This window comes from Cervus elaphus, chromosome X, assembly GCF_910594005.1.
Source record: "Cervus elaphus chromosome X, mCerEla1.1, whole genome shotgun sequence".
NCBI classification, from domain to species: domain Eukaryota; kingdom Metazoa; phylum Chordata; class Mammalia; order Artiodactyla; family Cervidae; genus Cervus; species Cervus elaphus.
In genome coordinates, this window is record NC_057848.1 from 172,445,405 (window position 1) to 172,459,906 (window position 14,502).

At 54.0% G+C, this 14,502-nt stretch overlaps 1 protein-coding gene across 9 annotated transcripts in view; it reads right to left on the reverse strand.

Annotated features, from left to right (window-relative positions):
• Positions 1 to 209: 209 nt before the first annotated feature.
• The window catches only part of SHROOM2 (shroom family member 2), a 138,548-nt gene continuing 124,255 nt past the window's right edge, over positions 210 to 14,502 (reverse strand). For 8 of the 9 annotated variants that reach the window (XM_043895119.1, XM_043895118.1, XM_043895115.1 and 5 more), the window contains 2 exons: positions 5,139 to 5,411; positions 210 to 3,257 (listed from right to left, as the gene is read on the reverse strand). In XM_043895119.1, coding sequence (XP_043751054.1) covers positions 2,991 to 3,257; positions 5,139 to 5,411 — 540 coding nt within the window. In that variant the 3' untranslated portion in view covers positions 210 to 2,990. The remainder of the gene's footprint in view (positions 3,258 to 5,138; positions 5,412 to 14,502) is intronic. The other variant, XM_043895116.1, reaches the window with a different exon arrangement.

Consider the following 14,502-nt stretch of genomic DNA (forward strand, 5'->3'; position numbering starts at 1 on the left):
CAGGATGGCTGTAGCAACAGCTGACTGATACAACCTGTGTCCCTGATGTTTTCCTGGCTGCAGACGGACTGGCCTGACCTCGTCAGGCAGAAACAGTCAAACACCTGTGTATACAGATTCAACCCCATGATCTACAGTGGCTGAAGGATCTGACATACGGGAAGGACGTTCCAATTCTTAAAAAAGATGCAAGACAAAGACACGCTCCATTCACTGAAAGATATCATTTATTTTATTAAGGTCAAGCAGGATGATCTGTTGAGAGGTAAGTGTTAAGTGTTGAGCATGAAATCGGTACAAATCTTCCACGGTGGAAGGCATGATCAAAGTATCCGGCAAGGCCCCTGACTGCAACCTCAAGATACAGAGAGCACGTCTCAGCTGAGTGATGACCCGGGGTGAGCCATCAGCCACCACACAGGAATGCCATAGGAGAAAGGTTAGCACCAGATTGTATGTGCAGTAATATAGTTATATACAAAGTTGTGCACACTGACTCACTGCAATCTTTGGGTCCCCGCCAACCAGACATTTATGAGGCAGATGGAGAAACAGACAGGACCGTTGTGATTCTATGGGCTTCGTTTAAAGGATACCAGAGCCCTGTGTATTGCTGTGTAGAAGACAATGTTCTCAAAAGACACCGAAAAGCTGGATACAGGCATAAACTCTATTTTCACATTTTACAGACGTATCATCAAAATGATCACAATACTGTATGAGAAGGGCAAGATTCACAGATAAAAGCTTTCTGAAAATCAAAACACACTGACATCACTGTGGTTGTCGCCCCAAGGGAGAAAGGCGGGGCGGGGGATCCGTGGACAGCCAGCTTTATCTTTTCCGCCGTGACCCATTTTCACAGCAAGTGACCGTAGCACGTGGGGAGGAGGACGATGCTTCACTGGCAGAAAAGGGGTTTTTCAAGTCAGGAACAGCTTAATTTAAGAAGAATAGAAAGTGCAGAAAAAGGCCCTTCTCTCTGGCATGGGTGGGCTGCCAAAGGAATGTTTATTGCCGGCATCACTGAAGCCTGCCAGGTCGGTTCCCACCAGGGCTGCGGAGATATCACCGGGGCCAGTCCAGCTTGTCCTCCTGGCTCTGTGGGTGTGGAGTAGTGTCCTTTAATATTAAAGACATTGTGTGCTTCTGTCTTTGGTAAGGCGCCGGTCACCGGTGACAAAGGGCTATCTCCCCATCTGTCAGAAAACTCGTTTCCCGGGCATAAGAGGAAACAAGGAGTAACATGATCTGACCTCTGAATATCACCCCGACATGAAGTTATCTTGGGGCTTATCCCACCATTATGCAGGCATCTCACCCAACTGGGACGGAACACAGACGATCAGGTTAAAAATCAGACCGTGAGAACCAAGCCACGAGGGGCTAAACACCTATATGCCCACTGACATGCATATAGCCTCTTTGGTGAACTGTCTATTTAAGTCTCTGGCTCATGTTTTAACTGGGCTGTCTGTTTTCATGCTGTTAACTTGGAAAGATCTTTATACGTTCTGGATGCAAATGCAGCACAGGGGATCTGCAAGATATCTTCTAGTCGTGACTCAGCCACTGGAAAACAACAGCCCGACAGTGTTTTCTAGTGAACAGACTCTCTCGACCACCTTGCAATATCAAACGACAAAACGGGCAACAGATGGTGGTCAACTCTGTGGCGGAGAAAGACAAGGTCTGGGAGTCGTATGGTCCACCTGGACCTCTGGAAAGCCAGAACCATGGGTTCTTGGAGGCGGCGGCCTTGACACTGCCAATAATTAATCCAGAGAAGCAAAAAGAGAGGAGCTGCCAATTATAATCCACGATCATATACACACCAAAGAAATGTTCTTGGGGGGGGGGGCGGCGCGGGGGGAGCACCGAGGGGAAAGTAAATGAGGAAAATATCTCAGGGGCCTTAAGGAAAAAATCAAAACAAAACTCGCAAGCACATATCTTCCAGACACACTTTCAGCCAAGTAATCTCACTTTGCAGGAAAAATACCATTTGCACGCGGGTGTCATTCCAGAAGAACAAAAACCAGTATGTCCCTTCTGCCTGCGCCTTAAAGCATGTAGACTGTGCAAGTGGCGATTTCACCATGAGTGAACCCAGCGTGCTGAAAGCTCGTCATTTCACCGCTGGTCTTTAAACCGCATGGATAACTATTCTCTTTCTAACACATTAATAAATAATACTCATCCTCATGATTTTTTTTTTTGCTGGGTCGGGGTCATCCTTAGAGGACAGACAGAACGAATGGCGCAACACTTCCGGACGCACGGGCGAACACAGCCGCCCGGCGCCTCCCGCGATCCACGAGACAGCTCGTGCACCAGGCGACTCCCCACCCCCGACCCACATGCACCTTCTTAAGAGACGCGATTGCTCCTGCCCGCGCGGAGGACAGGGTTCAGCGTCCGCACGCAAGGCTGGTGGAGACCACGGGGGTGACCCCAGTGCGTACGTGCGCAGGGCACACCCCAGCCCCGGCGCCTCCCGCGATCCACCGGACAGCTCACGCACCAGGCGACTCCCCACCCCCGACCCACATGCACCTTCTCTAGAGACGCGATCGTTCCTGCCCGCGCGGAGGACAGGGTTCAGCGTCTGCACGCAAGGCCGGTGGAGACCACGGGGGTGACCCCAGTGCGTACGCGCGCAGGGCGCACCCCAGCCCCGGCGCCACGTGGGGACGCTGCCGGGCCACCGCGGCAAAGGGGAGGGGGGAGCCGCTCTGCTCAGCATTCCAAAAGGGAACCTAAGAATTAAAGAACTCATTCCAAACGCACACATATAAGTTATTACTTTGCTGACCGCCACCTGGCAGTGAGAGGACACCCCCCTCCCCCGACCCCCAGCGATAGGACGTAAATACAGGCTACGGTTTTCAGCGGCATCCACAGGACCGGAGCTGATGACTCCGCCAACCCCATCCGCGTCGTCCTCCTTCTCCGGGGAGGGCCGGGTGGGGTGGGGGTTGGGTGCGCCCTCATTTGCCTCTCTCCGGCTGCAGGCTGTCCAATAGGCACTTCAGCTGCTCCTCACCCAGGTGTATTTTGTCTTCCAACTCGCGCTGCTCGATGATGAGCGCCGACTTCATCTTGACGAAGTGCTCGTAGTCCGCCAGGCTCTCGGGGCCCAGGTAGCTGGCCAGGATGTCGAAGACGATGCCCTCCCGGCGGTCCAGGTTCTCCTTCAGCTCCCTGGCGTCCTCGTGCTGCTGGATCAGGACTCGCTGCTTCTCGAGGAGGGATTGCTGGACAGACAGAAGGCGCACAAGCCTGCTGGGGACCCGGTTGGGGGGTGCTGGCCAGCGCCTCCCACCGCCTGCGCAGGGAGGCGCCCGGATACACCCCAGCTCGAGGCACCTGGATACACCCCTGCAGGAGGCGCCCAGAGACACCCCCCCCCGCCAACGAGGCGCCGGGATACACCCCGGCAAGAGGCACCAGGATACACCGCCCGCCCCCTCGCCACGAGGCGCCGAGATACAGCCCTGCACAAGCCGCCCGGATACACCCGGAGGAACATGAGGGCCATCCGGGCCCAGAAAATTCCAAAACTTCGCGCGCAGGCAGTGAAGGACTCGCGGGTGGAGGGACCTGTGTGCGCCAAGGTGTTTCCGTGACAACGCGGCGGATGGGGGCAAAGTGGGCCAAAGCAGTGCATTTAAAGAGATCTCCGAGGGCAGGATTGCTAAACCCTTCTGGCACCAGTAGAGGCGGATGGTGAGAAGGACAACGGGTTGGAAGGAGAGAGATGGAGGCGGGGGAAGGCGGGGGAGGCGGGTCACATAGCTGCCCTGGCTCCTACTCTGGGGCACACAGACGCCCCCATTCCTAGATCAGGGCGCACACCTACCATCCCTCCCGTAACCTGCTGTGAAAACAAGACAGGGAGCAAGGAACGGCATTAAACAGTCTCCATGTGGCGGCTGGCGCACGCCAGGGAACGCCCCATCTTCAGTCCCAGTTTCCGACACCAGCAGAGTCTCCCGCTCCTCCACCACCTGGTAACCCCAAACCCAGTCGGAGTGTCACAGGGGTGGTGGGGCCCCGAGGAGAGGCCGGAGGCACAGGGCTGCTGCTTGGTGGGTGGTGGTGGTGGTGGGGGGGGGCGGTCGGTTTGTTGGGCTGAAATCAGAAATCGCTTCCCTGGTCCGGAGCCTGGGAAGTATCTGTGGTCTGCACCACCTTTCAGGGCCGCCTGCCCCCTGCTAAAGGACACCCTGACCTGCCAGTGTGAGTGAGAGGAGGATTAATTGCAATTCATTAATTCCAACCAAAAGACAAAGAGACCTCAGCTGATTCTCCAAACAGGGGCCACAGAGATCAGTTGGCATCCATGGAGACTACAAGCTCTGACTGGAGGGAGGGCGTCCTGTGTCCACGTCTCGCCCACGTGTACCGCTTTCTATCTGGAAACACAGGGGAGCCTCCCACAGCCTGACGCTGCCTCTTTGCCCTCGATAGCGTGCCTGTCATCGACAGTTTCCCCCAACGCTGATCACAGTGGAGGCCCGGCCCCTACGCTGAATCTGGAGGAGGCTGCAGGCCACCGCTGCCTCTGGTTCTAGGAAAGTGAAGCTTATCAAGCATGCCCAGGGAGGACCTAACATGGAAACCCCGAGGGATACAGGGCCCCGGAGGATCACAGGCATGGTCCCCGACGCTAACTAATAAGCCTGTGGATGGCATCACCGACTCAGCGGACATGAGTCTGAATGCATAAAATAATGCTAGCATGTTCTGGGCACCTGATGCCAAGAACTGACTCACCGGAAAAGACCCTCATGCTGGGAAAGATTGAAGGTGGGAGGAGAAGGGGGCAACAGAGGATGAGATGGTTGGATGGCATCACCAACTTGATGGACGTGAGTTTGAGTAAAACTCTGGGAGATGGTGATGGACAGGGAGGCCTGGTGTGCTGCAGTCCATGGGGTCGCAAAGAGTTGGACCCAACCAGGTGACTGAACAACGCGGGGAATCTCGGGGCGACCCCCCACTATGAGAAGGGAGAGAGAGAAGATCTTCTGCGACTAGGTGGACGGCCAGCCCAGCGAGGCTTCTGGGTGTTCACTCCACACCCCGTGGGGCCTCCCCCCCCCCCACCACCCGTCCCGCCTCCAGGGGAGTACCCGATCGCCCGGAGGCGTGCTGTCATCCAGGTTGTTGAGGGCATTCTCTACGCGGGCCAGGCGGCCGGAGAGCGACAGCAGGAGGTTCACCACCTTGTCGAGGTCCCCGATGAACATGCGGAACTTGTCAAACTCGTTGGGCTTGCACACAGCCTTGACCAGGGCCTCCACCTCGTCACCCAGCGCACTGTTGGCCTGCACGTCCTCCAGCAGGCTCTCCCGCGCCTCCCGCAGCACCTGCAGCTTGCGGCCGAGGCTCTCGATGAGCTCCTGCTGTGGGTACAGCGCGCGGGACTCAGTCACGGCCCCGCTGACCGGGGCGCCCCCCTGCACCCGCCCGCACCTCCCGGCCTGAGGGCCCATCAGCAGCTTGTTGCGCTGGCCACTAGGCCAGCATCGAAAAAATCTGCAAGCAATAAATGCTAGAGACGCTGTGGAGAAAAGGGAAACCCTCTTGTATTGTTTCAAAGTGTAAGTCACCCAGTTGTGTCCAATTCTTTGAGACCCCATGGACTATACAACCCATGGGATTCTCCAGGCCAGAATACTAGAGTGGGTAGCCTTTCCTGGCTCCAGGGGATCTTCTCAACCCAGGTCTCCTGCCTTGCAGGTGGATTTTTTTTTTTTTACCAGCTGAGCCTCACAGGAAGCCCCCCTGCACTGTTAGTGGGAATGTAAATTGGTACAGCTGTTATGGACAACAGTATGGAGATTTCAGTTAAAAAAAAAAAAACAAAAAAACCTAGGAATAAAACAACCATATGATCTAGCAAATCCCAGTACTGGACATATACCCTGGGGGAAAGTGTGACTGAAAAAGACACGAGTACCTCACTGTTCATTGAAGCACTATTTACAATAGCTAGCACACGGGAGAAGCAAATGGCAACCCACTGCAGTGTTCTTGCCTGGAGAATCCCGTGGACAGAGGAGCCTGGTGGGCTGCTGTCCATGGGGTCACACAGAGTCGGACACGACTGAAGAGACTTAGCATGCATGCATGCATTGCAGAAGGAAATGGCAGCCCACTCCAGTATTCTTGCCTGGAGAATCCCAGGGACGGCGGAGCCTGGTGGGCTGCTGTCTGTGGGCTCGCCCAGAGTCGGAGACCACTGAAGCGACTTAGCAGCAGCAGCACAAGGAAGCAACTTAGATGCCCATGGGCAGATGGATGGATAAAGAAGATGGGGTACATACACACAGTGGAAAATTACTCAGCCACGAAAAGGAACACATTTGGGTCACTTCTAATGAAGTGGATGAACCTAGAGCTTATTACACTGAGTGACGTAAATCAAAAAGAAAAAAAAAAAAACAAATTTATTAACACATGTATGTGGAATCTAGAAAGATGATACTGAAGAACCTATTTGCTGGGCAGCAGTGGAGATGCAGACACAGAGGGAACAGATGGGTAGGGAAAGGATGGTGGGACTAATGGAGAAAGGAGCGTGGAAACACGTAAATCACAATATGGAAAAAGCCAGAAGGAATCTGCGGGATGACACGGGGAGTTCAACACTGCCATCCTACTCCTTTTTTTTTCCCACCACAAGCCTCCAACCCTCCTCCCTCCTTGTCCACACATCCCAGCCACTGGCCCTGACTTCCTTCTCTCCCCGAGTCCCTCCTTGTTCTGTCTACACCGCTCCCTGACCTCAAGTCCCTGACCGCATCTCCCAGCCCCCTTCCCCTTTATTTATGCGGCTGCATCTGGTAGTCGATGACCTTACATGCAAGCCCCCTCCTCCCTGTTCACACAGCTTCCAGACACTGGTCTACTCCCTCAATGGTGTAGTCCTCTTCCTCCTTGTCAATAGAGCTCCAGACACAAACCCACGCCCCCAACCCAATCTCATCTCTAATCATTCCTCCCTGTCCACAGACGTTCAGCCACAAGTCCCTGCCCTCCTCTGCAACCTTGCCCCATTCCTGTCCACACAGATCCAACCACTGATCCCTGAATATTCCCACCCCGATGATCCTCCTCCGTGTTCACACAGCTCCAGCCTCATCCCTCATGGCCTGTGAGTCTGTGTGCATGCTCAGTCACGCCCAACTAGTTGCCATCTAATAATGGGCTAGAACCCGCCAGGCTCCTCCGCCCACAGGATTTCCCAGGCCAGAATACCGGAGCCGGTTGCCACTTCCTACTCCAGGGGATCTTCCAGACCCGGGAATTGAACCTGCGCCTCCTGCACTGGCAGGCGGATTCTTTACCACTGAGCTGCCTGGGAAACCGCCCCCCCCCCCGCCCCCGCCAGGTCTTTGTCTACATGGCTAAACTAGTGATCTCTGACCTCAACTACGATGCTCCTCATCCTTGTCCCCACAGCCCCTGACCGACTTCATCTACAAACCTCCCCATCCTTCCTCACGAAGATTCAGCCACCGGTTCCTGACGTTATCTGCAGCCTTACTTCCACTTGGAACACACGGCTCCAGGCACCAGAACCTGACTTTCTTTATCTGCGCTCCTCCTTGTACAGCGAGCTCTAGCCACGGGTCCCTGTCCTCCCAAACAATCGTCTTCCTTCTGGTACAGACAGCTCTAGCCACTTGGTCCTTGCCTTGCCTTTCCAATTCTCCTGCCTCGTGTTCCCAAAGCTCCAGCCGCTGGTCCCCGATCTCTTCTCCAGATGTCCCCTCCTTGTCCACATAGCTCCGGCATCAGGTCACCGAACTCATCTCCAGTCCTCTCCCCCTGAGTCAGTACAGCTGGAGGAACCGGCCCCTGAACCCCCATCCATTCCTGCTTGTGTTCACACTGCTGCACCCACACTTCCCTGGCCGCTCACAAATCCCCCCTCCTCCTTGTCCACACACAAGGCCGGGAACGGGTCCCTGACCTCCTCTCTTATCAAGTCTTCCCCTTTTCTACACAGTTCCATCTAGAGGTCACTGACCTAAACTGCAATCGTCCTCACCCTTCAGTTCGGTTCAGCTGCTCAGTCGTGTCTGACTCTTTGTGACGCCGTAGCACGCCAGGCCTCCCTGTCCATCACCAACTCCCAGAACTTGCTCAAACTCATGTCCATCGAGTCGGTGATGCCATCCAACCATCTCACCCCCTGTCATCCCCTTCTCCTCTTGCCCTCCATCTTTCCCAGCATCAGTGTCTTTTCCAGTGAGTTGGCTCTTCGCATCAGATGGCCAAAGGACTGGAGTTTCAGCTTCAGCAGGAGTCCTTCCAATGCACATTCAGGACTGATTGCCTTTAGGATGGACTGGTTGGATCTCCTTGCAGTCCAAGGGACTCCAAGGGTTTTCTCCAGCACCACAGTTCAAAAGCATCACTTCTTCGGCGCTCAACTTTCTTTATAATCCAAATCTCACAGCCATACATGACTACTGGAAAAACCATAGCCTTGACTAGACAGACCTTTGTCAGCAAAGCAATCTCTCTGCTTTTTATTTTTTTTATTTTTCTCTCTGCTTTTAAATATTCTGTCTAGGTTGGTCATAGCTTTTCTTCTAAGGATCAAGCGTCTTTTAATCTCATGGCTGCAGTCACCATCTGCAGTGATTTTGGAGCCCCCCAAAAATAAAGTCTCTGACTGTTTCCATTGTTTCCCCATCTATTTGCTATAAAGTGATGGGACCGGATGCCATGATCTCAGATTTCTCAATGCTGAGTTTTAAGCCAACTTTTTGACTCTCCTCCACTGTGTTCTCACCTTTGGGCACGCAGTTCCCATCACTGGTACCTGACTTTATCAACAATCCTCTTCCTCCTTGTTCTCGGAGGTCCAGCCACTGTTCCTGGACCTTCTGCTCTGAGTTCACAGATCTCCAGTCACTGGTCCCTGATATCACCTATGATCCTCTTCCCCCTTGTCCACACAGAGCCAGGCACACGTTGCTGACCTTCTTCTCCAATTTATCCTACTCTATGTCCACATACCTTGAGCCACGGGTCCCTGCCTTCCTTTCCAATCCTCGTCCTCCCTGTCAGCACAGCTCCAGCCACTGGTCCCTGATCTCTTCTACAATCCTCCTCATCCTTGTCTACAGAGATCCAGACACAAGGTTGCTGACCTCCTCTCAAATCTTCCAGCCTACTTTTGCATATATTCCTGCGAGAACTCGATGTCTGTCTCTCCACACTATCCTGCAACATGTCCATATACCTCAAGGCAGCTCTTCCCACCAGGTGGCCAAAGTACTGGAGTTTCAGCTTCAACATCAGTCCTTGCAATGAATATTCAGGACTCATCTCCTTTAGGATGGACTGGTTGGTTCGCCTTGCAGTCCCAGGGACTGTCAAGAGTCTTCTCCAACACCACAGTTCCAAAGCATCCATTCTTCGGCGCTCAGCTTTCTTTACGGTCCGGCTCTCACATCCATACATGACTCCTTTTGTCCACACAGTGCCATTCCTTTGGTCCACACAGCACTGTCTGGCATCGCCGTTCCTTTTTGTATAAGTGGCTGTGTAAGTGAACTGATTCAACTCACCTGAACCGCGCAGTCCTCTTCACCCTTGTCCTCACAATCCCAGCCACTGGTACCTGACCTCATCTCCAAGACGCCGCATCCTTGTTCACACAGCTCTGGCCTTATATCCCAGACTTTATGCCCAGTCTTTCCCTCTTGTGCTGGGCTTCCCTGATGGCTCAGTGGGTAAAGAATCTGCCTGCAATGCCGGAGACCCAGGTTCTATCCCTGGGTCGGGAAGATCTCCTGGAGGAGGGCATGGCAACCCACTCCAGTATTCTTGCCCTGGAGAATCCCATGGACAGAAGAGCCAGGCTGGCTACAGTCCTTGGGGTCACAAAGAGTCAGACATGACTGTGTGACTAACTTTCCCTCCCCCCCCGCCCCCCACCTTCTACACACAGCTTCTGCGGCCAGTGCCTGACCTACTCTCCAATCTTCCTCTTGCTTGTCCACACAGCTCCAGCCGCTGGTCCCCGAGCTGCGCTCCATGACTCCTTCTTGTGTTCCCACAGTTGCATCTATAGGTCCCTGACCACCTGTCAATCAACCTCCTCCTCAACACAAAGCTCCCATCACTGGTCCCTCAGCCTGTCTCTCGTGAGCATCCCTCTTTTCTCCACATCGCCATCTAGTGGTCAAAGGCCGGAAGTGCAGCTGCCCTCGTCCTTTGGCATGGTGGTCCAGCCAACAGTCCTTGCCTTGACTACGAATCATTTCCTCCCTGAAAACTGAGCCCCAACCATGTTTCACGGCCTCCTCTGTGCGCCTCCTGTGCCGAATCCACACAGCTCCAAGTCACTGGTCCCTGCCCTCATCTACCATCCTCTTTCTCTTCTGCAAAGAAAGCCAGGCACAAGTTGCTGACCTCATCTCAAATTTTTCATCCCCCTAGTCCACCTACCGCTGGAGAAAATTCCCTGACCTCTCCAATCTATTCTTGGTGGTGCTGGTGGTTTAGTCACTAAGTCATGTCCGACTCTTGTGATCCCGTGGACAGAAGAGCCTGGCAGGCTCCAGTCCATGGGGATTCTCCAGGCAAGAACACTGGAGTGGGTTGCCATTTCCTTCTCCAGGGGGATCTTCCCAACCCAGGAATCGAACCCCGGTCTCCTGCATTGTAGGCGGATGCTTCACCAGCTGAGCTACAAGGGAAGCCCATAATCTATTCTTACTCCATCTCCAATAACTCAAAGCCACTGGCCCTGGTCCTCCTTCCCACCTTATCAAACCCTGTCCACATAGCTCCAGCCAACGGGTTCCTGACCTTCTGGTGTTCACAAAAGCAGCACCCTTAGGTCCCTGGTGACCTCACAGACCCACCGCCCTGTGCCCGTAACTCCATGTGCTGCCTCTGACCTTGTCTCCCATAACACGTCGTCTTTTCCACACAGGTCCTTGCAGTGGTCGCTGACCTGAAGTGCAGTCCTGCTCATCCTGGTCCACACAGCTCCAGCCACCAGTCCCTGACTCTGTCACCGGAGGTCCTCCTACCTGTACAGAGATCTCCGGCCACCTGTCCTTGACATCCTCTACAAGCCTGCCCCGAGTCCACGCCACTCCAGTGACTGGTCCCTGATCTCATCTGCAATCTTTCTCCGTGTCCACAAAGATATAGCCACGAGTCCCTGACCTTCTCTCCAGTCTCCATCCTTTTATCCACACACCTCCCCAGACAAGTCCTTCAATCTTTCCTACGCCTCCTCAACACGGGCCAAGCCACTGGTGCCTGACCTCCTCTCCAGTTCTCCTCCTTCTTGTCCGTACACCTTTGGCCACAAGTCAATGATCTCCTCTACAATCCCTCTCCTCCTTGTCCACACAGCTCCAGCCACTGGTCCCTAACTTTGTCTCTTATTCCCCTTTCTCTTTGTCTACACAGCTTCATCTAGTGGTCACTGACCTGAACTGCTGAAGAATGGATGCTTTTGAACTATGGTGTTGGAAAAGACTCTTGAGGGTCCCTGGGACTGCAAGGAGATCCAACCAGTCCATCCTAAAGGAGATCAGTCCTGAATATTCATTGGAAGGAATGATGTTGAAGCTGAAACTCCAATACTTTTGGCCACCTGATGCGAAGAACTGACTCATTGGGAAAGACCCTGATGCTGAGAAAGATTGAAGGTGGGAGGAGAAGGGTGTGACAGAGGATGAGATGGTTGGATGGCATCACCGACTCAATGGACATGAGTTTGAGTAAACTCCGGGAGTTGGTGAAGGACAGGGAGGCCTGGCGTGCTGCAGTCCATGGGGTTGCAAAGAGTCGACTGAGCGACTGAACTGAACTGACCTGAACTGCGCTCCTCATTCACGTCCACGCAGTCCCAGCCGGTGGTCCCTGAATTATTAATTGAGGAACCTCCGCATCCGTGCTCACACAGGCATGGCCCCCTGTCACTGACATTTTCTCCAATTGTCCTTTTTGTAGACACAGCTCCAGCCACTGGTACCTTTCTTAATCCGCAGTCCTCCGCCTCCTTGTACAGAGAGCCTCTAGCCACTGGCTTCCTTTCCGCTCCTCGGTTATCTTTCCAATCCTCCTGCTCTGTGTCCAAACAGCACCAGCAACTGGTCCCTGAGTTCTTCTATGTGTTCCCTCCTCCCTGTCCACACAGCTCCACCCATGGCCCCCAACCTCATCTCCTATCTTCCTCCTCCTTGACCAAACAGCATCAGCCACGGCCACCTGAGTGCATCTCCAGACCTCCTCCTCTGTCCCCAAAGCTCCAACCACTGGTCCCCGACTTCCTCTCCAGTCCTCCTCGGCCTTGTGCAGAGGGCTTCTAGCCATTGGTCCCTGCCTTTCTTCCTATCCTCCAGCTGCATGTCAACACAACTCCAGCCACCCGCCCCTTGACTTTCTCTACAAGCGTCCTCCTCCCTGTCTACACAAGCTACAGCTGGTCCCTAACCTCTCTCAAACCCCTTCCATTCTGCCGACACGGCTCCATCTAGTGGTCACTGATCTGAACTGCAATCCTCCTCATCCTGGTTCCCACAGTCCCAGCTACGGGTCCCTGATTTCATCTACAAACCCCCTTCATCCTTGTTCACAGAGGTCCAGCCACCTGTCTATGACTTTATGTTCCCACCTCGTCTACACAGCAACAGCTACGGGACCCTGATCCCTCTCTCCATCCTGCTCTTCCTTATACACACAGCTCCACTCACTGGTTCCTGACTTCCTCTCCAAAATTCCTCCTCCTTGTCCACAAAGGTCCAGTTGCTGGTCCCTGACCTCCAGCCAAAGCTGCTTCTTTCTAGTCCAGCAGCTCGAGCCACCGGTCACTGACTGCCTCTCCATTCTGCCTCTTCTTTGTCACATGGCCCCAGCCCCTGGCCCCTGACCTAAAAATCTCCAAACCTCCTAATCCTTTTTCACCCAGGTCTGGCCACGTTGTTGCTGACTTCATCTCCAGTCTTTCTGCTCCTTGCACACCCAGGTCCAGCCACTCTGTCCCGACTTTATCTCCAACCCGCCTCACCCTTCTTCACACAGCAGCAGCCACTGGTCCCCCTTGACTGTTGATTGCAGATCCTTCCACCTGCTTGTTGAAACATCTCCGGACACAAGTCCCTGACCTCCTTTCCGGTCCTCCTGCTCCTTGTCCACACGGCTCCAGCCACTGGTCTGGCCACAACTCCAATCCTCCTCCTTATCCACACAGCTCCAGCAACTCACTTTCTCTCTCATTCCCCTTTCTGTTTGTCTACACGGCTTCATCTACCTTCACCGACCTGAACAGCAATCCTCCTCATTCTTGACCACACGGCTCTGGCCCCCTGTCCCTAACAGTCATCTACAATCCTGTTCCTCCTCATGCAGAGAGCTCCATCCACTGGTCCTCAACTTCCTTTCCAATCCTCCGGCTCCGTGGCCACACGGCTCCAGCCAACTGGTCTCTGACTTCCTCTCCAAACCTCTGCATCCTTGTTCACACGGGTCCAACCACTTGTCTTACGACGCTGTGGCCCATCGTCCCTCCTCGCCTACATAGCTGGGGCTCAAGCAGCCTGACCGTCTCTCCAATCGTGTTCTTTTTTATCCACACGTCTCCAGTCATTGGTTCCTGATGTGTTATCCGATCATCATCTTCCTCCCTGTCCACAGCTCCAGCCACGGGTCCATGTGACCTCAAGTTCAATCTTCCCCATCTCTGTCCATACAGCTCCGGCCACGGGTCCCAGACTGTTATCTCCTATTTGCCTCTCACATCTCCATGGAGCTCCCACCGTAAGGCCCTGACCTCCTGTTCCATCTTCCCTCCTCCTCGTCCACACAGCTTCAGCCACTGTTCCCTGACCTCACCTCCCATCCCCCTTCCTCCTGGTCCACCCCCTGGGTCCCTGACCTACATCTACAATCGCCCGTCCTCCTGTCCACAGTGCTCCCGCCAGTGGTCTCTGCTGCCTTCCCAACATGTCACGTATCTCCTACCCCAGGGCCTTTGTATGTGCTGCCCCCACTCTCCCCCCAACCCAGTCCCTGACAGAACCGGACACTCCCTCATGTCACTGCAGGTTTTTCTGCATCATGAGCTCATCAGAGCCTTCTCTACAATCACACTCCTTTTACCTCTGTATGCCTTCACCCTGGTTTAACTTTTCTGACCGATTACATTATACGTGTGCAAGCGTTTTCTGTAAAGAGCCAGAGGGTGAATATCTTAGACTTCAGAGGCCACACGGCCACTACTCAATACCGCTTACAGTATCGTAAACGTAACACAACATGTAAAGGCCATATGTAATACAATATGTAGAGGCCGTATGTAAATGAATGAATTGGCTGTCTTTAAATAAAGCTTTATTGACAACAGCAGGTTGGGGGCCGGGTGTGGCCCCTGGGCCCTGTATTATGTGTTTATTTTTGTGCTGCGAATACGCAGTGCCTTCAGGGAAGGAATGACTATTTCGCGTGTTGCCG